The 27,144-nt window shown below is 41.1% G+C and overlaps 1 protein-coding gene across 12 annotated transcripts in view; it reads right to left on the bottom strand.

The window, feature by feature from the left end:
* Nucleotides 1-27,144, bottom strand: part of LOC134213826 (dachshund homolog 2) — a 136,258-nt gene that overhangs the window by 10,675 nt on the left and 98,439 nt on the right. For all 12 annotated transcript variants that reach the window (XM_062693191.1, XM_062693197.1, XM_062693193.1 and 9 more), the window contains 3 exons: nucleotides 20,577-20,660; nucleotides 19,944-20,090; nucleotides 19,471-19,848 (listed from right to left, as the gene is read on the bottom strand). In XM_062693191.1, coding sequence (XP_062549175.1) covers nucleotides 19,471-19,848; nucleotides 19,944-20,090; nucleotides 20,577-20,660 — 609 coding nt within the window. The remainder of the gene's footprint in view (nucleotides 1-19,470; nucleotides 19,849-19,943; nucleotides 20,091-20,576; nucleotides 20,661-27,144) is intronic.

The raw sequence follows: 27,144 nt of genomic DNA, 5'->3' as shown, positions 1-27,144 counted from the left end.
GTGGATAAAATTTTGCTTTAAACTGGACCATTTGTGTGTTGACAGAATAATAGTTTTTTGAAGCATAATGGACTTAGCGTAAAAGTCAGGAGATTAGAAATAATAACAATGGAGGATTAGATTAGAAATAATAACAGGAGATTAGAATTTGGATCAATGCACTTTGCAATTACGCCGCATTTCTGAGCAGCAAAATAAATAATTATTTTATTTATTTAAACAAAATTCAAATATGAACAGAAAACTGCTGGAGATACCAGCGTTATAGCCTCTCGTATACTAAGTATACGTAAAGGCTATAATTTCACTCCAAAACCAAACTTTCGATAGAAGGCTCGGAGACCCATAGTGTTATATACCAATCGACTCAGCTCGACGAATTGAGGTGATGTCTGTTTGTGTGTATAATAATAATAATGTGTGTGTGTGTGTGTGTGTGTGTATGTGTACAAATTTTGTAGACACACTTTTGAACTTAGCATTACCCGATTTCCTCGCAACAAGTCGCATTCTGACGGGGAATGCGGTCCCATTGTTTGCTATTGAAAATTGGCCCGATCGGACATTGCATTTCGGAATTATTGAAAAATCATTGTTTTTTCCCAAGGGGCGACCTTGGAAAAAAATTTTCAAATTCGAAAAAAAAAATTTTTTGGAATGGTGGCAATGCATAGTGATTAATGCAAAACATGCAAAATGATATAAAATATGCAATCTATTCCCCTAAAGTGCTTTTTTGACCTTTCTTATGTGAGTTTTTCATTTTTACGATGCACGAGAAAGGCATCATCGCCGCTAGGTGGATTAATCTGGGTTTTTTTATTTTGCTTCAGATTCCAACGAGAATAGTGTTCTTAAATTTGGAGGGAAAATAAATCACTGCTGATCAATCAGTTGGTTTGCAGTCTTATTTTTTCTACTTGCAAAAATTTGGTTTTTTAACAGAACGATGCATTAGAAATTAAAGGCCCACTCTTTATCACAATGCCAAATATTTGTCAAATTCCTTCAGACATCTATCAAACCGTTAAGATATCGACATGGGTATCAGGCAGACTTGACAAATTTGTTATTATTAATAATTTGGTATTTGTTATTGTGACAAATACAGTGCTGATAACTTTTGCGCTATAACGAAACATGTGTATCTGAAATTAACGAATCAGCTATAGAGATAATTGCAATACATTTATGAAACATATTTTAGATGGTGCGCTTAAAAAAACTGTTTCTTTATTTTTTATTCGAATTAAATCTCTTCTCGAGCGATATTGTCGCATGCGTCACTGTGTTCCGTGCTTAAAGCAACAGCTTGACAGCTAGCACCAAGTTTTCGGCTTCAATCATATTGTATGCAGATGACAGCCGTTTCAGGGGGCTGGTTTAAAACGGCCGTTCAGAGTATGGGAGATGGGAATTTCATCAATGTTTCGTCTGTTTGTATGTGTATACACGTTCCACTGGGATAGAGATATTTTCACACAGTGTGTAACGGCCTACACATAGTCATATCGTTAGGGCTCAGTGGCACGGAATTTGGTAATATGACGTCCTTCCAACTCCAAGGTGTCTAGCGACCCATGCAGTGGGGATGTATGACCTGAGGTACCTGGGCACCCCAAAATTAAGGTGCCTCCCATCGCGTTATACAGGGCTTTGGCATGGTGGGCCTCTTTTCCCGTGGTACTTGTTAGACTTAGATGTGTGTGTGTGTGTGACCGACAACACGGGTCTCACCATCAATGTGAACAAGACTAAATCGTTGGATGTTAACACGAACAACCCCTTCAACTTTGCGGTAGCCAGGCAAGCACTGGAGAAGTTAGATTATACGAAATATATGGGATCCAATAAGATTAGTCAACCCACCTAAATTCGAATTTTCAACTGTAGCGTAAAATTTGTGTTGCTATACGCCAGTGAGACTTGGTGTGCAGAGATCACGCAGTCACTGCAAGTATACATCAACCGGTGTCTACGTTTTATAATTCGGGCCTGGTGGCCTCCCAACTTGATCTTGAATACTGAGCTCCATCGACGATGCCATCGAAAACCGATATCAACAGAAATTTGATTGCGTAAATGGAGGAGGATCGGCTACACTACACATAACGACGAAATTTGGAATCCGGCAGGACATCGCAGCAAAGGCAGGCTCAGGGGCTCGTGGCTGCGTAGCATCAACAAAGAAAAAAAGTAAGTCGGCAGGAATCTGACTTGGGCCCAGGTCAAGGCTAAAGCGAGCAGCTGCCCAGGATGGAGATCTTTTGATTTGGCCCTATGTATCCCTTGAGGTGCTCAGGATACGTGAATGAATGAATGAATGAATCCTATGCTCATTAAACCTTTTAAGGGGTTTTAGATACTGTAGTGACAAATTTACCCGGATTAAAAGCAGTGGTCATATATAGTGGGAGACTTTAACGTTTGGGGTCGTATCTTGCTAGAAGCATTGTCTTGCTGAACGATGATTATGCACTAACGATCAGAGGCTCAAGAAGCGAGTCGTATATCGATTACTTACTTTGGGAAGATGTTCTGCGACCTACGACTTCGACGACATAGAGATGTTGTGTCGAGGTGTGAACATTTGAAATGAGATGAACAGAGCAGCTTAACAGATCATGTCGAATAGCAGGGGCGACAGGGCCCGTAGGGTCGTCGTGGCTTACTGTCGTCAATTATGTATGGATCATTTGCACTTTATATATACTAAAGTATGATTCTCTATTTTCTATTTTTCCGTTCTGCAGCTTAGCATGTTACCTTGCTCTGTAAACGCATAATTGTCTCATATGAATAGAAAACCTAGCAAAGATGAGACAAATATGCGATTACAGTCAGTAGATATGGCCGGTCTCAAAATCTTAGATTTTTCCCTCCCTTAACGTCTGTTGTGGACGGTCATATAGCGGTAAAACTAGAATAGTAGTTTGTGCAACTAGTTGCAAAAAGATGATTTTTTGTACGTTTATCCAACGAGGCTTGCCGAGTTGGATAAATACTACGAGTGTTGAAAAAATCGAGTTTTGCAACGAGTTGCACACGCTATTTTTTGCAATGACGAAAAATGGGCTTTAATATGATAAATCTTTACCAAAATTGTACAATCGAATTTACTCCACTTGATCATTCATGCCAATAAATTATGTTGCGGCAGAGAACAATAAGATTCCATCTTATCGTGCCAAATTGCATAGCTTGAAAAGCTATGAAGCGATGGATGCAAATGCCTTTGGAAAATTGTGATGTTATGTCCAACAAACCATTTCATTTATTACGAGACGCTTAGAGTACACTATTTAAACACTCATCCAAACTAATTCAGCTAAATGTAGTCATGTAACTACTGTCCCAATGTAGGTTTTTCATTATAGCACCCAAATGAGTGCTATAATGAATATTATGCAACCCATTTGAGTTGCATAATGGTCATTAAAGCACCCATTCTGTTGGTATGGAAAAGTAGGCCGTTTTATCACTCAAATGACAACTGTAAACAAGGTTTTATGATCAGGAATTGCAAAAAAAAATTATAGTCAATAAATCACGTTTATAATAAAAACTGCCAAAAATAATAGCAAAAAAAAGTTACGTTATATCGAGGTAAAAGTTACGCTATATCGAGGTATGACGGTATTGTATTCAATTTGCTACTGTTTCCGCTCTCATAGACGCAGGCGAGCGATCAACCCACTTTTCACACCTCACATCAACATAGAGACTGTGAAGGTAGTATCAAATATTCTATTTTTTTACCCTTTATAAGGTAGTACTTGATTTGATTGAACATAAGTCACAGTAACTCGTCTATAACAAGTGTGCTGCTTGGAAATGTATGAAACAAATAATGGACGAATCCTGGCAAAATGCTCGGCATTTGTAACGAGTTTTTGATCAAAATCACAGCTGAAAGAACGAGTCAAGAACCCTTCAGGGCCTGGGGAACAACCTTTAATACGGGACGATGATTGAAGAGGGACGCATCCGTTCTCTTGCAAGTGTTTCCAGTTGGAGTATAGGGTCGTCACTGGAACTAAACGTTAATCTTGGGAAATCCCAAAAGGGCGGTAAAAACGATCGGCATTACCCCAGCAAGGAAGGTTGTGCCTGCAGAGCACTTTTTTTTCTTATTAGCATTACATCCCCACACTGGGACAGAGCCGCCTCACAGCTGAGTGTTCATTAAGCACTTCCACAGTTATTAACTGCGAGGTTTCTAAGCCAGGTTACCATTTTTGCCTAGACCGGCACCGGGAATCGAACCCAGCCACCCTCAGCATGGTCTTGCTTTGTAGCCGCCCGTCTTACCGCACGGCTAAGGAGGGCCCCTGCAGAGCACTATAATACATAAATTTTCACTTATACACTCACTATAGCTAGCTTTGAATAATCCCTTTCAAGAGGCCAACAAACCCACCCAACCCAGAAAAATATATAAAGCTCTTTTAGTGGAATGTATTCGGTCTAAGACGAATTAAGTACTCTCCATTTAATTCCACCAAATAATTTTCGATATCTTTGCAGATACGTATTTCGACCACAACTGTGTGGTCGTCTTCAGTGTCTCGTACTTGACTCGAGTCGAGTCAAGTATCGGTACATGGAGGAATTCTCGCTCTGTTTACGTGTATGATTGAGTTTTGAGTTGTTGGTACTGCTGTGAGGTTCGGCAATCCATAAAAGGCGATGAGCTCCAGTCTGGAACATTCTCCATCGTGGCCTCAGTCTGGTCCTAGGTCTGGTCAATATGTTTACCTCCTCGATTACGCTGTTGGGCATTTCGCTTGTTGCCATCTGGATCTTGCCGCTGGATCTGGAACTTGCCGCTGCTCGTCCGCTTCTTTAAATCTGCTGCGTGTACTGCCGCGTCTCGCTCGTTTCACGTAGATTCAGTTCTGGTAAAATACAGAGTTCTTCACGACATCAGCGACAGTTAGTCGCTCATGACTGATGGCTTGATGGATTTGGCATTTTCCAAAAAAGTGTGCACATGTGGACGTTGCGGCTGCAGTCTTTGCAAGTAGTTAACAGCTGTTAACAGCCCTCGATAAGCCACTAAGAAAATTTTGGCATCCACGGCTACGTACGAAGGATTCAGTTTGACTAGCATTATCCGGAGTACTCGAACACCATTTGAGACACCGGGAAAGAAATCTTAAGGAATAGGAAAGATTTGACCGAATACCCTCACCCGATGCACTATTTGTTAGTTGCTGATACTTAGTGTTACTGATACAAGTCGTGTACAGTGGATAGTGGTATGGCGTATAACTTTCCATCGTGTTTCATTTGGTATTCCATGATGTGCTCTTGAACCATGTTTTATGCAATTTGGTTTTGGGGGTTTCGTTTCACAGCCGACCATTGATGATTTGAAGTTGTTGGATAGCTCATAGGAAAGATAATATTAACAGAACATCTAATCTTCGGTCAACCGTGGAGGTGTGGGGCGTAGCCAGAAATAACATCTTTTACAAAGCTCTAAATGAGACGAATAACATCATCCGTGATTTCTGTACACCTTTCATGATACGCCCCACCTTTTAAGCGGCTTAAGATCTGAACAGCGCTGGGCAGTTCCACTAGAAGTCTTTGAGAATACTGGCATTATGTTACTACAGTCAGGATATCTATTATTCATCCTCCCCGTTATCCACTGGAAAATGAGTTCGGATATTTATGTATTAAACACTACTTAATTCAAACCATCCCCTTTTGCTTCAAACCCACCAGTCATGCGCAGACCCTGGTGAATCCTTTGATCTCTACATATGTTAAGGAGAAAGCTGAAATGAATTCACTTCCCTCGACAGTATTGTACAGGCGTCTGGCACATCTATTCTCAAAACTGATGTTGCAGTTCTGACAGGAAGACCCTCCATTGGTAGTCCAAAAAAACACCTCGAGCCATAAAAGCGCGGCAAAAAGCCCTCAGGTTTTAAACATTCCAACCCAAATAATTCGAATATCAAATCTCTTTTGAAGCGTACAGTTGTATACAAGAGTTATCAATTTTCAATCAATTTTCTTGAAATAGAATAAAATAGAATTTGAAAGCAAGTTGGGGGTCATCACCATACAGGACGAACTCGTCAATCCAATCCAATACATCAATGGATTTAAGAACTAGAAATGATTGCTGGCAAGCCTAGCCATGATGTCTGATAGAGAAATAACTTGTCTGAGCAAATGCGACATGGCAACATCGTAAAAAACGACATGGGACAACTATACTTGGCAAGGCAGTAATATGGTATAAAATGTCGACTCGTTTGGCCAATTGACTTTTTCGGTCAAATAGCTTTTCTGGCAAATGACCATTTCGATGAAAAGATCTATTAGGCCAAACGTCTATTTCGAACAAATTACCAGTTCGGCAAAGCGACATTTCTGGCTATATGTCCCTTTCGACTAAATGACATTTTCGGGCGGATGGATTTTGGCCAAAGGACCAAATGACATATTCGGCCAAACTCCATATTGATCCTTTTCGTCGTTTGGCCGAAAGTCATTCGTCGAAAAGCCATTCGTTTGCTGAAAGTCATCTAGCCAAATTACAGTTGGCCGAATCGAACGCTTGTTCGAAACTATTAATGGGTCGAAAATGGTTTGTCCGAAAATGTCATTTGGCAACAAACAGCCAAAAATGAAATTCGGCCGAGCAGGAAATTTTGGCGGAAGAAGTTGTTTGAGTTGGTTGAGAATTCCATTGGTGAAATGGTCGCCGCCGAAAAAGTCGTTTGACCAAATTTGGTTGAAAATGCCGTTTGGTAGAAATGGTCGTTTGTCAAAAAGAGCCTTTCGGCCCTAAAATGTCCTGTTTGCAGAGCAACAATTTCTTTTAAACGGCACTTTCCGCCAAATGACCTATTCGGATAAACGACATTTTTGGCAAAATGACCAATTCAGCCGAAGGGCACTTTCGGCCAAATGACCTTTTCTGCTAAACGACAATTTCAGCCAAAGTGGTTTTTCGATCAATTGAGCCATTCAATCAACTGTTTTAATTTCGACGGAGAATTCGACGGACGGCGGTGTGCCAAAAACTGTCGGAGTTATACTCTTGCTTTTAATGAAAAACAACTCGTGTTTTCTCTAAAAAAATACCAATAAGGATCAAAAAGTCGGAGGAAGAAAACATGTAGTTGTTTTTCAAAATAAGACTGAAACGCCATATAAATCATCGTAAATAATAATTCCCTATTGGATGTAACAGTATCAAAGTGCTTGACGAAGTACAGTCACTCTCAAAATTGAGCGTACAGTATGGATTAGTTGACTAATTAAATGGTTAGCTCGGTTGTTTTTAATGCATCTCAATATTCATCCCTTCCTTTAATGTATGTGTACATAAAATTGTTTAAATTTTTTCTCTAAAGTTCATTTATTTGAAAATAATCTCAAAATACGCCTATTAGATGTGACAAAATTGAGCGTACAGCTAAAGTTTTTCTATAAAATTTCTTATTATAAACACGAATAATGTATTTTAATATTGTTTTTTCATTATTATATTTATAATAATAAACATCCGCTACTTAAACATTCAATGTTTTGAAATTAAACCATGTTTTGGTCAAAATGGCGAACAAGTGAGAGGTAAGAACATTGCTATTTAACAATTCAATGCCTGTGGGCAAAATAAATGCTTAAATTTGTATGTTTCACCGGCATCGCATCCTATATATGATAAATAATCGAAATCGAGCGAGACATACGATTAATTTGTCAAAATTCAGTCGGTAAATGATGAAAACAGATGTAAACATACAGAGAAAACGACAAATGTTAGGAATGACATAATTCAAATTTAGTATGTCTTTAACATAAATTTGTTTTAAAGCTCAGTTATTGTCTCTGGTCTATCATTAAGAGTAATATTATTGAATCCAATCATTCACAGTCAAATTCTAAAAGTACAAGGTGCATGTTAAGGTACCGAACATAAAAACAGCTTTTCAATCCCGTAGAGCACTTCTGATTGAATATTGAAAAGTTAGCTTGAAATCGTAATTTCATAATTAAATTTGGATTAAACTCCACGATCTGTTACCATAAGGGATACAATTGGATGATTTCCATGTGGCGAGTAAAAATAAACTTTTTTAAGAGTTCGGCAGCTTATTTGATGATATCTTTGTGAATTGAAATGATTCAACCAAATTTGTTCCTACGGTGACTGAGTCTTCAAATATAAAATGACATCTTATAATGTATCCGTGTGCTGCTCTTTTATTAATATTATTATTAATGAGTGTCCTGAGCTTATAAGCTACCTATACATCGACTTTTAAATAAAGTTATACTTAATTTGAAATATGCCGTTCCCAACATTTGTCGTTTTCTTTATATGGTTACATCTGTTTTCATCATTTACCGACTGAATTTTCCTAAATTTATCGTATGTCTCGCTCGATTTCGATTATCTATCATATATAAGACACGATGCCGGTGAAATCCATATCTTAAAGTATCTATTTTGCCCAGCAGCATTGAATTGTTAAATAGCATTGTTTATACATCTTACTTGTTCATCATTTTGATTAAAACATGGTTTAATTTAAAAACATTGAATGTTTAAGTAGCGGATGTTTATTATTATAAATATAATCATGAAAAATCAATATTAAAATACATTAATCGTGTTTATAATAAGAAATTTTATAGAAAAACATTAGCTGTACGCTCAATTTTGTCACATCTAATAGGCGTATTTTGAGATTATTTTCAAATAAATGAACTTTAGAGAAAAAATTTCAACCATTTTATGTACGCATACATTGAAGGAAGGGATAAATATTGAAATGCATTAAAAACAACCGAGCCAACAATTAAATTTCCTTTGGAATTTTCGAATATATTCATCTAACCCATGCTGTACGCTCAATTTTGAGAGTGACTGTATGTTTGTTTACGAACCGATGATTGAACGACACAGATTGATAGCTTATGGGTATTGCATCTAAGAGTAGTAGTGCTCGGCTTTGTTCCACACAATCAAAGGACAATATGTGACGGATCGCCGTCAGGTTCCCGCCGGTAGGCAGTGGATATTTATATTTTTCATACATATTATATCTATGTAAAACGAAAAAAAAAAATACGATAATATATATGTTGCTACATTTCTCCAGGGATTCCAAAGGGAATCCTCCAAGCATACCGAAGGGAACCTCGATGAATTAAGGAGACAATCAACCAGAGAGTCCGAAGAGAACATATGTCGGTATGTCAACGGAAACCCTTTAGGGATTATGACGATAATATTTCAGGAATTTCAACGGAAATATTACAGGGATTCCCACGGGAATGTTCCAGGGATCCAATGAGGACCTTCTAGAGATTCTGAATTGAATCCTCCAGTAGTTCCGACGGGAATATTCCAACAATTTCGTAGGCAATGTTCCAGGGATGCAAAAGCAAATCGTCGAATGATTTCGAAGCAATCGAGTGATTCCGATCGTCGAAGTATTCAGAAACAAATCGTCGATGAATTCTGAAGCAGATCGTTCAGAAAAAAAAATCTCCGAACGATTCCAGAGGATTCTGATGGGAATTCCTCTCGGGTTCTGATGAAAATCTTTCTCGGATGCCGATGGGAATTGTGGAGATTATCATGCTGCTAGGCAAGGGAAAGGCTGCTGGAAAACTGTTATTCCAGTCCGTGATGGATGTCCACATGTCTGTGACTGCTGGCGAAGTACCAAGATGGCATTGATTGATATTTTGGAGGATCTTCGTTGTTGTACATACACAGAACGATTTCATTGCAGTTTACAATTTTGAATACATAACAGAAACAAAATTAGATAGAATGTTATTTTTGGATTGTTATAAGTTTCGTGGGGGTGGAATGTTTTTTTCTAATTGGCTGAAATTTTGCATACTCGAAGAATTCTCTATGCTTTAATTTGCATATTTATTCGTATCCTTTTTTTCTATTGTGTAAAAAATATATTCAAAAAATAGTAGTTAAATTCATGTCTGTGTAAGCCATCTGCAATCTCAAACTGAGTTCAATATTCCTACCTTCAGTTTGAAGCTCAACAAATTGCAAACTTTTGAAGTTGTATCGAGCAAAATTTTAACTAGTTTTTATTTTTCACAATCTACCATTTTGACATAAATACTGACAACAAGGTTTAAATTAAAATAAAACTCATTCTTCCAAATCAAAATATATTTCTGATTAGATTATGACAACGATGTTTATTTATCTTCCATTATTCAGGGTTTTCCAGGAAGCTGCGGTCATGAATACCTTTATTGCCTTTATTGAAAAAATGATCGAGACGATATGCTTTCCATTTTTTTCCTAAAACACGAAGATTTTGGACCAACCTAGACTGTCCGATCTAATTAATTACTGTTTTGCGCCGCAATGATTATAATCGAAAAATTATTACATCAATTACTCGCTCCGTGGAATCGTTTAGAAAGCATTCTAGCTTTGGCACATCCTTCGAACCAGTTTATCAAATTTTACTCCGAAACTGTAATTACATTTCTCTGACCTCATTTACATTCGAAAACAATGAGGCAAGAAACGCGGAACGTTCTTTTCCCTCTCAGCAAAGTCAACGACCGTTCGCCTATGGCACCGTAATTTCTGCCATAATTTTATTAGTTCCGGTTGGCGGTCGGGCGATCCGTTTGCCGCCTCATGCCAATTTCACCGATGATATCAAAAAGACATTTCCCCAACAGCCGCGCACTGCTACCGAAAAACCTGCCCCTGCTGCAACTTTGTATATCAACGACCCATTTTTCCCTCCGCACAGCAGCAACAGCAACAACAACAGCACCAACATCCATTCCGGTACCAGCAATTTTTCTTCCGCTTTTCCAGTCTTCGCACCACTCAAACGATGCGGTATGCAAATTTCTGTCGCATGCATTTGTAAACTTTTCAGCAAATCGCGTTATCAGCGCTATTGAAAACCGCTGAAGCTTGCGATTGCTTTCTGGCTTTGCACTCCATATTGTGTGCGTGTGGGTCGGAAAATGCTCGACCTTCGGAGACAGTACCTACATTTTTTTTATTACTTGCTGTCACTTACGGCTGCACAACATAAAACACGCAGTTAGTCAGTTTGGTGACATTTGCCCTGGTGGTAGCAAGCAGATGGGAAGAAAACAGGATACTTCCCTGGAGTTGGCAGAGCACGCTCTGGCCAGGCAGAGGGGGAGGAAAGAAAACAAATGATGACAATAATGATGTCAATCGTAACATAACGAAGTTAGATCCATTTTCATAATCATTTTGCAATTTTACATCAATCCATTTTATTTCTGCTTTATCTTTTCCCTCTGGAGATTGTACTTTCTTTCTAACAACCGTGCCTTCAGGGGCGTCACTAAAATGATGCAAGGGACATTTAGTAGTGTAACTTAACTTTCAATTCGCCAGTTACTAAATTAAATGTACTTTTGCATAAAGCATATTTGATTAAGCCAAATAATGAAAAGAAGGGTAATAAAATTAATCTTTTTCAATTCAAATTTCATAAAACGATACCGATAGGATTTCATAAAAAGATTATTTTATTTTGAGAATTTGTTTATTTGCAATTTCACTTTCTCGAGCAAATTTTGAGAATAATATACATTGTTGTCAGTTTCTTCAAATAATTTGTATTTATTAATTACAATATGGCCATGCTCCGAGAAATGAATCGCAGCTGTACGCTTTAAAGAATTATTTCAACCCATCTAAATCTGCCCGTGGACGCTCCTGATGATCTCAGTCAAGCAGAACCCATCACTGGCCCACTCAAACGATGAACAACTTTTTCGCTACATTTGACACGAGAGCACTGTCGATACAAATGAGCATTTTGTGCTCGAATTTAAATATATATTAAAAAGAAAATTTTCCCGGTACTGTTGTTTGTCGCAGAAGCAATGCAAAGGAAAGAGATGTAAAACGATGCCCCCTCGTCAAATTGCGAAAAAATGTATTTCTCAGCCCTGCCAAATCGACAAAGGAAAAGCGTCTTTCATTCGGCTTGTTCCTATATTTGTATTAAATGTTTTTTCATAAACATAATCCAATTTATTCATTTCTCTGTAGGTACTTTCCACTCGTTTTCCTCTGAGCTCTGAGTTACTTGTTGGAGGTGGGTCGCACGATTACTCGAGTGTCTGCCATCGAGCCCACAACACTCTCTTGGCTGCTGTCGATCGTTAGCTTCTACAAATGCGTCCTACACACGAACGACCCGGGCTCTGGGCGGACGCGATGATGCTCGCGAAGGGGGTGGCTCTTTCTCTCCCTTCGGCTGCATACGCTGGTTCGTTTATGGAACATTTCGGTGGGAGGAGTAATTCTTTCGTCGCCCCCCTCGGGGGGTACCAAAATTTACCTACTGCTCAAAGCACTGCCTACCGTTCGGGAATGTGTGGCTGTCGTCAAAGTTCATGCATTCGTAAGTAAGGTGGCTTACTACAGCGTGTGGCTGCGATTTTGTTATTACTTCCACACACCTCCCGCTTGGGATGCGATACGACGCCGTTAGTGGTTGTAAAGAAAGCCGAAAATCGCATGGTTAAAAGTCCTGCGGTCACGTGTGGGTGGTTGTGAAAGTTCCCGAGGCTGTCTCGGCAGCCACGACAGCAGGACTCTGTGCGCCGGGAGGCTTTTCCAGCCAGAATCGACAATGCAAACAGAGATATTATAAAAAGGAGCGTTTTTTATGCCACCTCTATTCTTCATTTGGTCAGGGGTGTGAGGAAAAGGAATGTAGCGACTTTTTTTTTATACTTGATGTTGTTATTGTTGGAATTGGAAGCAGGTACCGTCGTATTGTGGCCGGAGTTTGAGTTCGCTATGATATGCCAAGTGAGACATCATAAACACGAAAAGAATGAAGAAAGCTGATTCAATTTCACGCTACGATTGGAGGAGGAGCCATTTAGGGAGCACATTTTTCGCTCGTTTGATAAATTCTAGGAGGAACACATTTGGTATCGATTGCAAGCAAATTTGAATTATCCGATACAATAAATGCTGTTTCATTAAAAGGCACTCCGTTCTTTTTTTTTAGGATTTTCAAATTATTTTTCTATCGAGCCTTCACGATGAAAAGATAAAAATATCACTTTGTTAACTTGGCTTTCTCAGTTTGTAAATACACTCTAGAACGAATTTTTATTTACATTCCCGACGTTTCGGCCGATCGATTTTGGCCTATCTCAAGGCACGTATCATCGATTCTCCACATTAGTTTCTCGGAGAGTTTTGCTACCATGCCTGTAATTTTGTAATAATTGTGTTTGATTTTTTACATTGTGGGTTTTTACAATACGACAAATGCAACGCCTAGTGTAAAAAAATGTATCAAAGTATCAAAGAGAGCGAGTAATTGAAGACTCAGTGATTTCAAATTGCAAGACCGAAAACTGTCAACAAAATCTCAACGATATTCCTATGACACTTTGGCACAGGGCTGTCCAACATACGGCCCTCGGCATATTTTTTTGTGACCCGCGGCGTGTAAGGAAAAATACTTCATATCGGCCCGCATGCTTTTCTATCTGGCTCGAGAAGCTGATTTTCATTATCTTTACTTATAGACTCGGAAGCTACTGAACCGATCGATGAAAATTGGTATGCAGGGGTTTTGGAGCCGGGGAAGGTTCCTAATTTGATTCGAGACCCCTACCCGTTCTAGAAGGAGGGCTTTCTTACAAATGTAACACACATTTCTGCATAACTCGAGAATTATTCTAGTAAATGGAATCAAATTTGGTATGTGGAGGTTTTTGAAGTCGAAAAATGTTTCTATGGTAGTTCAAGGCTCCTCCTTGTTGATGAAGTTTTGATAATTGTGTATTTTTTATTTCAAAACTTTGCCTTGTACATAATATGCATGGCGACAGCAAATCAAAGCCAATTGAATCCTGCAAGCGCAGCGTATTGAGGGCGGACACGGACAAAACGGACAAAACGTCGAATGAGCAAATTTGAAAAATCTTAACAAATGAGCAAATTTGAAAAATCTTAACAAAATGTTGAATAATATGTTAGGAATATGCTTTTGAACTGAAATCTAGATTCTAAAGGTTCGGAAGCCTCCGTTTGAGAGTCATGGAGGCTTTTTTCAGAGAAGCTTGGTTGCTTCGTTGTAAGAGGATTAGAAGCATCCTTCTACGCTTCTCGAAGGCCGTCTTCCAAGCAGCTCGAAGGCCGCCTTTCAAGATGTTCAGAAGCCTTCCTTCAAAAGGTTCGGAAGCCTCCTCTCAAGAGGCTTGGAAGTCTCCTTCCAAGAAGCCCGGAAGCCTCGTTTCAAGAGGGCCGGAAGCCTAATTTTAAAAAGCTTGGAAAGCTCCTTTCAAGAAAGTCGAGAGGCCTTCTTACAAAAAGCTCGGAAGCCTTCTTTCAAGTGGCACGGGAGGTTCTTTACAAAAGGTTCGGAAAGCACCTTTCATGAGGCTCGGAAGCCTCCTTTCAAAATGCTCGGAAAGCCACCTTTCCAGGGGCTCGGAAGCCTCCTTCCAAGAAGCCCGGAAGCCTCGTTTCAAGAGGGTCGGAAGCCTTATTTTAAAAAGCTTGGAAAGCTCCTTTCACGAAAGTCGAGAGACTCACCTTCCAAGAGACCCGGAAGCCTCATTTTAAGAGGTTTGGGAGCCTTCTTTAGAAAAGCTCGGAAGGCTTTCAAGAAAGAGGCTCCTAAGCCTATTTTTGAGAGGCTCGGAAGGATCTTTTCAAAAGGCTCGGGAAGCTCCTTTCATGAGGCTCGGAAGCCTAATTTCAAGAGGCTCGGAAGTCTCCTTTGAAAATGCTCGGAAGCCTCCTTTCCAGAGGCTCGGAAGGATCTTTTCAAAAGGCTCGGAAAGCTCCTTTCAAAAGGCTCGGAAAGCTCCTTTCAAGAGGCTCGGAAGCCTACTTCCAAGAGGCTCGGAAGTCTCCTTTCCAGAGGCTCGGAAGCCTCCTTCCAAGAGGCTTGGAAGTCTCCTTCCAAAAGAACCGGAAGCCTCGTTTTAAGAGGGTTGGTAGTCTCCTTTCAAGAAGCTCGGTAGGCTCCTTTCAAGATGCTCGGAAGCCTTCTTACAAAAAGCTCGGAAGCCTTCTTTCAAGAGGCTCGGAAGTATCTTTTCAAAAGGCTTGGAAAGCTCCTTTCAAGAGGCTCGGAAGCCTACTTCCAAGAGGCTCGGAAGCCTCCTTTCAAGATGCTCGGAAGCATCCTTTCCAGAGGCTCGGAGGAACCGGAAGCCTCATTTTAAGAGAAGGTTGGTAGCCTCCTTTCAAGAAGCTCGGAAGGCTCCTTTCAAGAAAGTCGGAAACCTTCTTACAAAAAGCTCGGAAGCCTTCTTTCAAGAGGCTCGGAAGGATCTTTTCAAAAGGCTCGGAAAGCTCCTTTCATGAGGCTCGGAAGCCTACTTTCAAGAGGCTCGGAAGCCTCCTTTAAAAATGCTCGGAAGCCTCCTTTCAAGAGGTTCGGAAGGATCTTTTCAAAAGGCTCGGAAAGCTCCTTTCAAAAGGCTCGGAAAGCTCCTTTCAAGAGGCTCGTAAGCCACTTACAAGAGGCTTGGAAGCTTTTTTCGAGAGGCTCGGAAGCCTCCTTTCAAGATGCTCAGAAGCCTCCTATCCAGAGGCACGGAAGCCTCTTTCCAAGAGGCTTGGAAGGCGACTTCCAAGAGACCCGGAAGCCTCGTTTTAAGAGGGTTGGAAGCCTTCTTTCAGGAAGCTCGGAAGTCTCCTTTCAAGAAAATCGGAAGCCTTCTTACAAAAAGCCCAGAAGGATCTTTTCAAAAGGCTTGAAAAGCTTTTTTCGAGAGGCTCGGAAGCCTACTTTCAAGAGGCTTGGAAGTCTCCTTTCAAGATGCTCGGAAGCCTCCTTTCCAGAGGCTCGGAAGCCTCCTTCCAAAAGAACCGGAAGCTTCGTTTTAAGAGGGCTGGTAGCCTCCCTTCAAGAAGTTCGGAAGGCTCCTTTCAAGATTCTCGGAAGCCTTCTTACAAAAAGCTTGGAAGCCTTATTTCAAGATGCTCGGAAGGATCTTTTCAAAAGGCTCGGAAAGCTCCTTTCAAGAGGCTCGGAAGCCTCCTTTCCAGAGACTCGGAAGCCTTCTTTCAAGAAGCTCGGAAGGCTACTTTCAAGAAAGTTGGCAGTCTTCTTACAAAAAGCTCGGAAGCCTTCTTTCAAAAGGCTCGAAAGGTTCTTTTCAAAAGGCTAGGAAATCTCCTTTCAAGAGCCTCGGAAGCCTTCTTTCAAAAGGCTCGGAAGCCTCCTAAAAGCTCCTTTCAGGAGGCTCCGAAGCCTTGTTTCAAGAGGCTCGGAAGGATCTTTTCAAAAGGCTCGGAAGGCTCCTTCCAAGAGGCTCCGAAGCCTATTTTCGAGAGGCTCGAAAGCCTCCTTTCAAGAGGCTTGGAAGGATCTTTTCAAAAGGCTCGGAAAGCTCGTTTTAAGAGGCTCGGAAGCCAATTTCAAGAGCCTCGGAAGCCTCCTTTCAAGATGCTCGGAAGCCTCTTTTCCAGAGGCTCGGAAGCCTCTTTATAAGAGGCTTGGAAGTCTACTTCCAAGAGGCTTAGAAATCTCCTTCCAAGAGACCCGGAAGCCTCGTTTTAAGAGAGTCGGAAGTCTTTTTTCAAAAAGCTCGGAAGGCTCCTTTCAAAAAAGTCGGAAGCCTTCTTACAAAAAGATCGACAATATTTTTTCAAGATGCTCGGAAGGTTCTTTTCAAAAAGCTCGGAAAGCTCCTTTCAAGATGCTCGGAAGCTTCCTTTTAAGCGGGCCGGAAGCCCTCTTTCAAAATGCCCGGAAGGCTCCTTGAGGCTCGAAAGCTCACTTTCAAGTGAATCGGAAGCCTCTTTTCAAGATCCTCGGAAGGTTGTGCCTAGGTAGCGGCCAGCGGAGAAATACGAAGCTATCGCCCTCAGGGGATTTCCGTTGAACAGAAAAGGACGACATCGGACCAAGCGTTTGGTGTGGCCACCGAGCTCCGCGACAAAGCCGTTCGCCTTCCACCATTGTGGGGATCTGTTCTGCGTGGACACGTGGCCGATTTCCACTTTTCCAAGAAACCGTAGTGCTTCCGTCATCGTTGGCTTCTCGTCGGTACAAGCCCGGAACCGACAACAGGTCGAGCCCGATTCTCTTCCGACCGCCATTTCAAGAACTCTGCTAACCTCTATCATAGCTGGCTTCGTATCAGTACCTACCGGTGGCCGATATCAGGTCGATCACAAACCCCGCCCGGCCTCTGCCACCCAGCAGGCCTCTTCCATCGCTGGCGTCCTGTCGGTAACCGACAGCAGATCGATCCCGAACCCCGACGACCATCTCAAGAATCCTGTAAGCCTTGTCATCGCTGACGTCTCGTCGGTACAAGCCCGTAGCCGATACCAGGTCGAGCCCGATTCTCGTCCGAGGGCCAATTCAAGATCCCTGCTAACCTCTATCATCGCTGGCTTCGCATCAGTACCCACCCGGCAGGCCTCTTCCATCGCTAGCGTCCTGTCGGTACCTGCCGGGGACCAACATCGGATCGATCCCGAACCCCGTCCGACCACCATCTCAAGAACCCTGCAACCTTTGCCATCGCTGACGTCTCGTCGGTACCGATCGGTGCCCGATATCAGGTCGATCCCGAACCCCACCCGGCCTCGCCACCCTGCAGGCCTCTGCTATCGCTGGCGTTTCGCCGATACCAGCCCGTAATCGACTTCAGATCAAGCCCGAATCCCGTTCGACGACCATCTCAAGAACCTGGCCGACTCCGGCCCGATACGGTGGCCACAGCAACGCCACCCGTCTGCAGAACATTCCAGAACAACACCGTGGCAAGTATCAAGGCGAAATTAGGTTCCAAAGATCGATCTCCTCACGTAAGCATGCCACCCATATGGGCCCCAACTCCTCAATCGGCCGCAACGTTTCTAACCCTAACCACTAACCCTATACAAATAAGAGAATAAACATAAAGCTAAGATGAATTAAAACTTTCAATGCTTCTTTAATTAGCTAGTTAATTCCTTGTACAGTCCACTTCCAAATGTTGGTTTTCGTGTGTTCCTTTGAGCAGGTTGGTGTCGACTTTTAGTGATTTGTCTCGGTGAGCTAGTTAGGGACGTTTGGACGTCCACTTTACTGACGTGTGGACGTCACGAAGAGTTACAAGATACAAAGTAAGGCTCCTTTTAAGTGGCTCGAAAGTCAACATTTAAGAGGCTCGGAAGCCTCTTGTCAAGAGGTGCGGAAGCCTACTTTCAAGAGATTCAGAAGCTTCTTACAACAGGCTCGGAAAGCTCCATTCAAAGGGCTCGGAATTATTCTTTCAAATGGCTTGAAAGCCTACTTTCAAGAGGGGTACCTCAATTAATGCCAAAGTTTGGAGGGGTACCTCTCAAGAAAAAGGTTAAGAGCCGCTGCTCTAGAAGGAGGAGGGGCTATTATACAAATAGAACACACATTTCTGCATAACTCGAGAACTTATCAAGCAAATGGAACTCAATCCGTCATGTGAAAAAAAAAAAGTTTTTACGGTGCTCTGCCAAATGAAAACGAAATGCAGAGCAACCTTCATTTGTGAAAATAACTGTTTGTGCTAACTCATTAATGTTGGACAAGACGAAGTTCAATGGATCAGCTAGCTTATTGATAAATTCTGTAAGTTACTTCTGATTAAAAAATAAATCTTGGCAAGCACGAGGTAGGATAATGTAGTACGGCCAGTTTTGCTGTTAATGACATTTTGGCTAAGCGAATAAACCTTTCTAGGACGGAGAACTTGTTAGGAAATGAATATTAGCTGTTGGTGATATCATGTGCCTCTTTCAGTAACATTAGTTTGTCGTAAAGCACGGTGCAAGTTCTTGCTGAAAACATGAAAACTACGTTACATAAACAAGCCATTTGCTTATGATTCTACCAGCTCGCAATTGATGAAAATACTCAATGAAAAAAACAAGGTGTCTTTATAAGTGGAAGTGCTGATCATCTTCAAATGACAGAGGAATTATCAGCTTTGAACCTAATGAATGCATCGACAACCGGAATAGTCCTAAGGAAAGTTGTTACCACTTAAATGCAGGAGCTTGGACTCCTCAAAAACTTAAGGCCCAACAACTTATGGAGCTTCGAGAAAAGAACACGGGCAATGTAAAATTTTCAGAAAAAGTAAAGCAAATTATTCATTTTTTGTCTTCGTTTGAGAGCCTTTTCATCCTGGTCTGGCTCGTCCCTTAATTTTTACGCATATTGCACAATCCATATTCGTGATGTTAACATCGCTCGTTATTAAAACAATCAACTTCACCCATATACGCGAAAGAATTCAACTACCACCAATTCCAAATTATGTTGAAATTGAAATGGTTGTTGGTTAACACGTGGAACCTTGCTCGAGAGATTTTATTTTCTTCGATCATTTCAGTCATTCAAATTAGGTTTACTTAGCCTAAGAAGCTTCTCGAACCGTCATATAAAATCAAAAAATGTCAATAGCGATAGAATCCGTTTCACTTACCGGAATAATTCTGCCAGAAGGCTCCGGTCGCCATGATGTCCAGTCCCGGGTAGTTCCACGGTTTACCCTCCGGCACCTGGGGCTGGGGTGGCGAAACCTCCTGACTGGCCCCTCGGGACGCCACCGGGCTGCCCTCCTTCGAAAATCGCTCCACCGAGGAACCCCTCTCGCGGTCCCGGTCCCGTTCGTGTCGCTCTCGACTCCGCTCCCTATCGGAGTCCCGATCCCGCATTCGGTCCGAATCGTTCCGTTCCCGATCCTCCCGGCCCTTATCGCGGTGCTTTTCCCGCTCGCGATCCTTTTCGCGTTCCTTCTCCCGCTCCCGTTCCGCTTCCCGTTCCCGCTCCTTCTCGCGCTGCTGGTCGTTGTTGATGTTTTCTGATAGCGTGGAAGGAGAAAAGTAAATCGATTATGATATCACGTTTCGTGGATTTCGGCCACAGCAGCCACCTTCCCCCATCAGGTTCACTCACCGGCGATAATCCGCAGCGCTTCGGCAGGCGCACCGGAGGCTTTGATAATCTCTTCCAGCTGGGTGCGACGTTTCCGCTCGGCATCTAATCGTTCCTTCAGTTGAACTCGCAATCGACGCTCCTTCTTAAATCGTTTCTGATAAAGCCCTGCAGGAGAACGGAAAGAAACAGATCAGTGAAACCATTTTTTGTCAGTCTTCTCGCGGATTACTGTAAATTCGCGTTTAATCTAGTTGAGTCCTCTGAGCTGCTCATTTCGGCGAGTTCCACCGAAAATCGACTTTATTGTGATTTATGACGCTAAATCGTTGACGAATTTCATCAATCATTTGTGAATTATTTCTCTGTCTCTACTGCAACCTCGGGTCGACTCTCGCCTCGCAGCCCCATAACAAGGAAGCGGTAAAGTAAATCCCAGCTATCTTCGTCTCCGGTGCGCTTTCTTCAAGGTATAATTTGCTAATCCAATTTAAAATATATATAAATACGAGAACGCATTCGTCCGGCACCGAACGAGTATCGGGCTTCGGCGAGGCCGACCAAGGAGCAGCGATAGGGGGGCGAAACAGTTGATGGTTTCGACGAGCAGATTGAAAAAAGATATATAATAATAATAAAGCTCAGAGCCCTTACCTCGGAGTCGTTTTTCGTCGGCCAACTGGCGTTCCAGGGAATCTTTGACTTCGCGCTCTCGAATTACGTCCATCTTCAGTTCGGCTGCGTGGGGGAAAAAGGTGGAATTGTGCCGTTTAGTAGTTGGGAGGCGAAGAGGCAGAATAATGGCACACAAATGGATAAGTTTGATTAATATTAATTATGACTGAGAATATTGGAGAATGAAGGGGCAAGAGCGAACTGATAAACAACGGGATCGATCAAGTGTTGAATGATGAATGTGGCTCGTCGTGTAGATAATTGCACAAATTTCGCTCGTGAACTCTAATACGATTACGATGATAGTCATCAAAACAAATGGTTGATGATTTCTTCACGTTTGAAATTGTTTGAAAAGATGGTTTTTAACATAAACATCATATCAGTTAGATGAATAGATCCATAAGACAAGCATATTTTTTTTATATTCCAATACCGAGCAGATATTAATCATAAAAAGAGTTCACAAATTGTCGCCTGATCTTTTCTCTGATCTTATTCGCATTTAGTTTTTAAGAATGTATCCTGGTTTTTACAAATTAATTCCTCTAGGAAGGTCATAACATTTTCCAACAAATAGTATCGACAGTTTTTGGATTCGTTAATAAAAGAATACACCCGATTCTTTTTTTACACGGATTATTTTCGCACGGATTTTTTTTACACGGCTTTTTTTACACGGATTCTCGAAATAACACGGATTTTTTTTACACGGTTTCTCGAAATAACACGGATTATTTTTACACGGATTTTTTTCACACGGCACGCATCCCCCGTGTAAAAAAAGAATCGGGTGTAATCACTTGCTAGAGTATTTTCCGAGGATTCTCCTAGAAGGCTAGGAGGAAAAGCCTAGACTTTGTAGATGTGTCTTTCATTAAAATAGGGAATGTATTAACTCTCGCTTAACTTTTCAAAAGGTCCTAAGTAACATTTTTTTCATGATTTAATCTGAATAATGCAATCAACGTATTTCATGTTAATCTGTTGATTGCAATACTCAAATTAAATCATGAAAAAAATGTAAGAGGGTGCTTACAAAATAGATTGGTATTCATTTGTACCCGCATACGAATGCTACATACGGTCGCTATGCTCGTGCAGGCCTCATACAAGTAAGAATGTGTGAGGTTGATGTGCGGGTAGCGATGGTATGGTAGACGTGTGCGTGGTATTAGAATCCAATAGCATTCAAATTCTAATTGTAAAAAATGAATCCCATTAGAATTCACTTTAATACTTTCTCATTACTCTAGTACTTCTAATTCTCATTCATATATTCCTATCCCATAGATCGCATCACTTACCAAAGTGAATCCAGATAATATATCCCTTCATACTAACACAATATCCTATCCTAAGACTATCGTGGAGATGCAGAGGTATACTCGGTCTCTAGTAGCAACGAGAGTTGAACTAATAATCCTTCCTTCCCTTGATGACCGTAAGGACGTGGCCGGCGCCGTAATTGACTTAGTAAAATGCATTGAATCTCCGAAATTTGCACATTGAGAATGATAGCTAAACTCAAGCTCCATTCAATTGGTTCCCTGTGCAATTTCGCAAGTTCTAGTCAATCACGGAGTAGCAACTACGAATTGTACGGTTATCCTGCTCATGCTCATGCTCATGCTGATTGCAATACTCAAATTAAATCATGAAAAAAATGTTATTTAGGACCTTTTGAAAAGTTAAGCGAGAACTATCCGCGACAGATGAAGCTAGACCTTACGAGGACGGTACTAATTGTATATGCACTGACTTCTCAAAGAACAGATACTCGATAACGGCATATGATGGACCCTACCAACACCAGCGGATGACCATGACAGATTTTAAGAAGAACCTTGAGAAATCTGTATAAATTTTTGGCAAAGAAAGATTCACAAGCAGTGTATTGAAAACCTATGTTTTTTGACGTAAACTACGTCTAAGGGGAAGACTCGGATACAGGGTGTAAAATGAAAATTTCAAAATTGGAGACCGTCACGAAATCATGTAAGATTTGTAACGTTAATAAGTCCTTTATCTTTCAATGGATTTTAAAGATTTATATATCAATCGATTCCCAAACTCTCCACCAATTTACCAGTAGTATTGAAACTTTTGATTATCAACGCTAAACTATTGAAAATTTTAGTTCTTTCATACATCATGCATTCCCTATACAGCGCGTTCCAATCCTTGGTAATTGCCTACTTTTAGGGTATTATCAATTATTGAACTGGGGTACATGAATCGGCGGGCCCAGCTGCTAGACAGTGGGGTCCCTACTCCCTCTGCTGCTCAAGATGGGTGGTAGTGTCGGTGGGATGGTCCCTTCTCTTCTATATAGAGCGGAATAATTGGTTCAGTGTACTATATGTACTATATATGGTTTTACGCAGTTTACGTCGAGCGGTCGTGTCTTGTATACAACCCCAAATTTTTTTATTAGTAATACACTATGTTTGAGAACAAAACAACGAGATTGCCCGACTTTCCGCATTTTCGGTCGATTTACTGACCTTAGTGGCCTTCGACCATCTTTTGCGGACGAATATTCCAGCCAACAACTAACAGACAGCCATTACTATTGTCTGTTAGTTTATCCAGTCAACTGGAAGATTTGTCCGAAGAAGATGGTCGAAGGCCAGTAAATCGACCAAAACGTGCGAACAGTCTAATTCTACTGTTTTGTCTTTACTCGCCGAAAAATGATCGATAAAAATCCCAAACATCAACTCGCGGCGATCAATCCAATGTAAACATAATACACTATCTGCATAAGCAGCTTATATTCTTTGTTATAGAACTATGCAGAATCTTTATATGAAAACATTTTATACAGAATTATAGAATTTGTTTTTTGGGTGTGCCCATAACTTGAACTGGATACTTAGATTGCGCAACGTCAGTAGCGAAGGATGCATACACAGTATACAATTGTATTCAATTGAGATATCAAAATAAAATAAACTAAACATCTGAAACGACCTAACCCAATAGCTATACCCATTATAAAGTCCACCATAATCCAGTTAGATCTGACCCGCACTAATTTGGTACCAAACATTCTCGCAAACTGACTAATATTCCGAACATTACTGGCGGTTGGATGCCCAAAAACTAAAATTCTCATTGGCTTTAGACGCGTAGAATCAAGATTACAAAAGAATTCAACATTCTATGGAAAGAATGACGCGAATAAAACTAAAATGGCCATTTGAAAAAACGAATGTTAGAAATGGTCAAATAAGTCAAAACGGTACCTGGTGAATGTAATGTTTCAGACGCATACTAAATGAGCGATGAAAAATGGGGAAAGCATGAAATACATAACAGCTAAGGCCAAAACGGGAGATGCTGGAACTGGAGCGGCAGTTAGATCAAAACATGCTGGATACTCGTCTCTGATAAGGAGTTGTCAAAAAGTGGGAAGCAATCCGGGGCAAGTTCGAGAGAAACATCATAAGGATCAACGTTTTGAAGGACCAAGACTGTGCTGTTGGCGGCATGGGGGAAGAAAAGACCTGGTGGGCGCAGCAGCAGGCCTCTGCATAACTAGTGACTAATCGAAACCTGCGAAGAAAGTGCCGATGCTCGTCTAGAGTGGAGACGATTTGGACGAAGAAAACGGAACCACCGGAGGACTAGGTAGAGAGCAGCAAGAACCGACATAGCAGTATGCTGAGCAGTTCCGGGCCGCAAAATTGATCGTATTTCTAAACAGCAGCTGGCTGCTCGGAAAGTAGTGTCCCAGTATCATCCGGAGAGCCGGAAGTCTGTCCGCTATTTATCAACAGCTTCGTGTACACGACTGCGGCGTACGGGTTACGAATTTGGAGAACTTGAACGTTTTACGAAAAACCGAGTCGAGTCAAGTACAATACACTGAAGACGACCACACAGTTGTGGTCGAAATACGTATCTGCAAAGATAACGAAAATTAACTGGTGGAATTAAATGGATAGTACTTAATTCGTCTTAGACGGTTGAATACATTCCACTAAAAGAGCTAATATATTTTTCCGTTTTACGAGGTTGTCAAGGAAACCATCATCCTCGGTTACATAAAGTAGAAAAAACTGTGCAGTTCGCGGAAGCGAAGTCGGACTTCAGGGACGATTTAGTGGTAGTCAATCGATTGAAGGCTGAAGGGTCACTGAAGTCGTTGATAGTAACGTGGATCGGGAACATTAACTACTTTGAGAATGAGTCATGTTGCGTGGAATTACGGATGTCAGCAAAGCGCTCGTAGAAGAAATGTCGGTACAAGACTCGGCCAGTATCGGGGTTGCAGCTATTCTAACAAGTTCTTCGGTACGCGGATGCAATGAAGCGGTTTTCCCAACAGCTACCCGATGGTTATGCGGAGAATACATGCATTGAAAGAAATGCTGCGTTGAAAGAGAATGTGTGAAAGGATGCGCACATGAAGATCATTGTTATGAAAAACGCAGCCCAAATGCGACTGCCAAATATATTGGCTGCGTTCGACGGTTCAATTTAAAAGTTTACACTGGATTCACAATAAAATTTGTTTTAGCCTAAATATCTGTTATCTGTGGTCGAAGTGAACAAACAAAGTACAACTTTTCGGAAAATTTAGCAAGTTGTATTCAAAGAATAAACATTGGCATAAGAAAGATCATATTCACTGGCGCATCCAGAGGGGGGGCGTGCTCGTAGCAAGCAAACTGTAGTTCTCAAAGGCAGCGTTCTTGCGCCAAGTGGTGCTCTGTAAAATATCAATGACTGATGCTGCCATTGTTCATACTTCGCACATAAACCCTCCGACGCTGAACTAATGTACACTCTACGATCTTCTGTAAGTCCGTGAATCATCTCCCATTTCCAAGAACACCCTTTGGATGTAACATTCAGGAAATGTATCATCAAATCCGCATCAGGTCGGAAGACAAGTAGAGTTTCCTGTTCATGTCAGGGAGCAACTAGGCTCCGCAGATAGACGTGATTCACGTGGTCGCTCAGTTCGAATACCTTGAAAGAAACGATCCAGAGAGCCAGCGTAGTGAAATACGTTAATTCGCGTGGCGGTCTTCAAATCAGAAATTGAATGTCTTCTGCGTGCATTCCTGCAGGAAGTTAGCAAGCAAAGCGGATAGCCGGCGGTACACTTAAGCACTTTCGGCGCCAGCAAAGAGGGGTGCGCCGCAGCGAACGACGTTTTTGCATCGGCAAACCGCTGATCTATAGTACACCCAGGTTTTTTTTTACACGGTTTGGTTTTGGTCGTCAATGAAGCAATGAGTTAACCCCATGAAAAAATTCACAAAAAATCAAAGAAAATTCAATGAATTCCAACCGCGTAAAAATAACCTGGATGTAGGACGATCCAAAAATATTACAGTCTAACCTTATTCAGAGGCTTAATACTAAAACGTTGCACAGAGGAGAATTCCATCCCAAATCCTGGCCAAAAGTCAAGAACAAAATTTTAAGAAATTTCCATACTATTTTTCGTTATTCTATTCTCAAATAGTAATACTAATTTGCCTTGGGATTTTTGAAACAATATTTTTACTTATTAGCAATCTATTTGCGAGGTTTCGGCTTTTCAGTTTGGATATTTTTAGAATGTGGTTCATGATTTTTCCCCTGATGAAGGCAACAAAGCAAGCCGAGACGTTGGAACCGATCCTAAACGGTTGTTTTAAAATATCCAGACTTAAAAGCCGAAACCTCGCAAATAGATTAACATAAGCAGTCGATCTTTCAATCTACTTGTTGAGGTCGTACACTTATTACGTAAGCAATATTTCTGGGTTTTTCGACCCACCCTCCCCCCATGTAAGATATTTCCCATACAAATGAATTTTTATTCATATGGCGCGTAAGAAAACAACAGACCCCCTTCCCCCAAAAGTGCTTACGTAATATGTGTACGGCCTCTTAGCAATGTTGGCTGTCAAAACACCAACACCTGCGTCAAATTAAGAAACATTTTTGTGTTTTCTATTGTTGAATAGAGTCGTTCGTATTTTGTATTTTTGTAGGTAAATCCTTCAATGAAATGAAACTTATTTCTGACGACACATGATGTGATGCATATATCACGCTCTTTTATTCGTCTCAAAAAGGTTAATTAATCAGAAACTAAAAAATATTTTGGAGTTATGACGAAATTGACGAGATAAAAAAAGGGTTTTGATGTCCTTAAATAGACATGACACATCAAGTGACGTCCTTCCCCTATTCCGTTTATTTTATGAATCAAGAGCGCAATATATTTAGGTAATAATGCCTTAAAAATCTGAAAAATTGTGTGAATACAGACCCCTTTCAATTTTGGCAACATTCAGTTTTGGCAACATTAGATTTTGGCAACATTCGAATTCGATCATTAATTTTTTGAAATTTTTTATGTTGTTTATGAACCACGTAAAACTTATCTACTGCTTACAAAAATTTCCTAATCAGGCATATTCTTTCATAACGACGTATGTAGCAATTATGAGGATTCGAGAAATCCTTCTCGAAGGATCCTCCTTCAATCCAGCAAGTTGGCAAACCTTGTTCTAAAACTGATTTAAAACTAAACATT

The sequence above is a fragment of the Armigeres subalbatus genome, chromosome 2 (genome assembly GCF_024139115.2).
Source record: "Armigeres subalbatus isolate Guangzhou_Male chromosome 2, GZ_Asu_2, whole genome shotgun sequence".
Taxonomy (NCBI): Eukaryota; Metazoa; Arthropoda; class Insecta; order Diptera; family Culicidae; genus Armigeres; species Armigeres subalbatus.
Note: the sequence above shows the minus strand (reverse complement) of the source record. Positions and strands in the feature narration are given on the sequence as shown.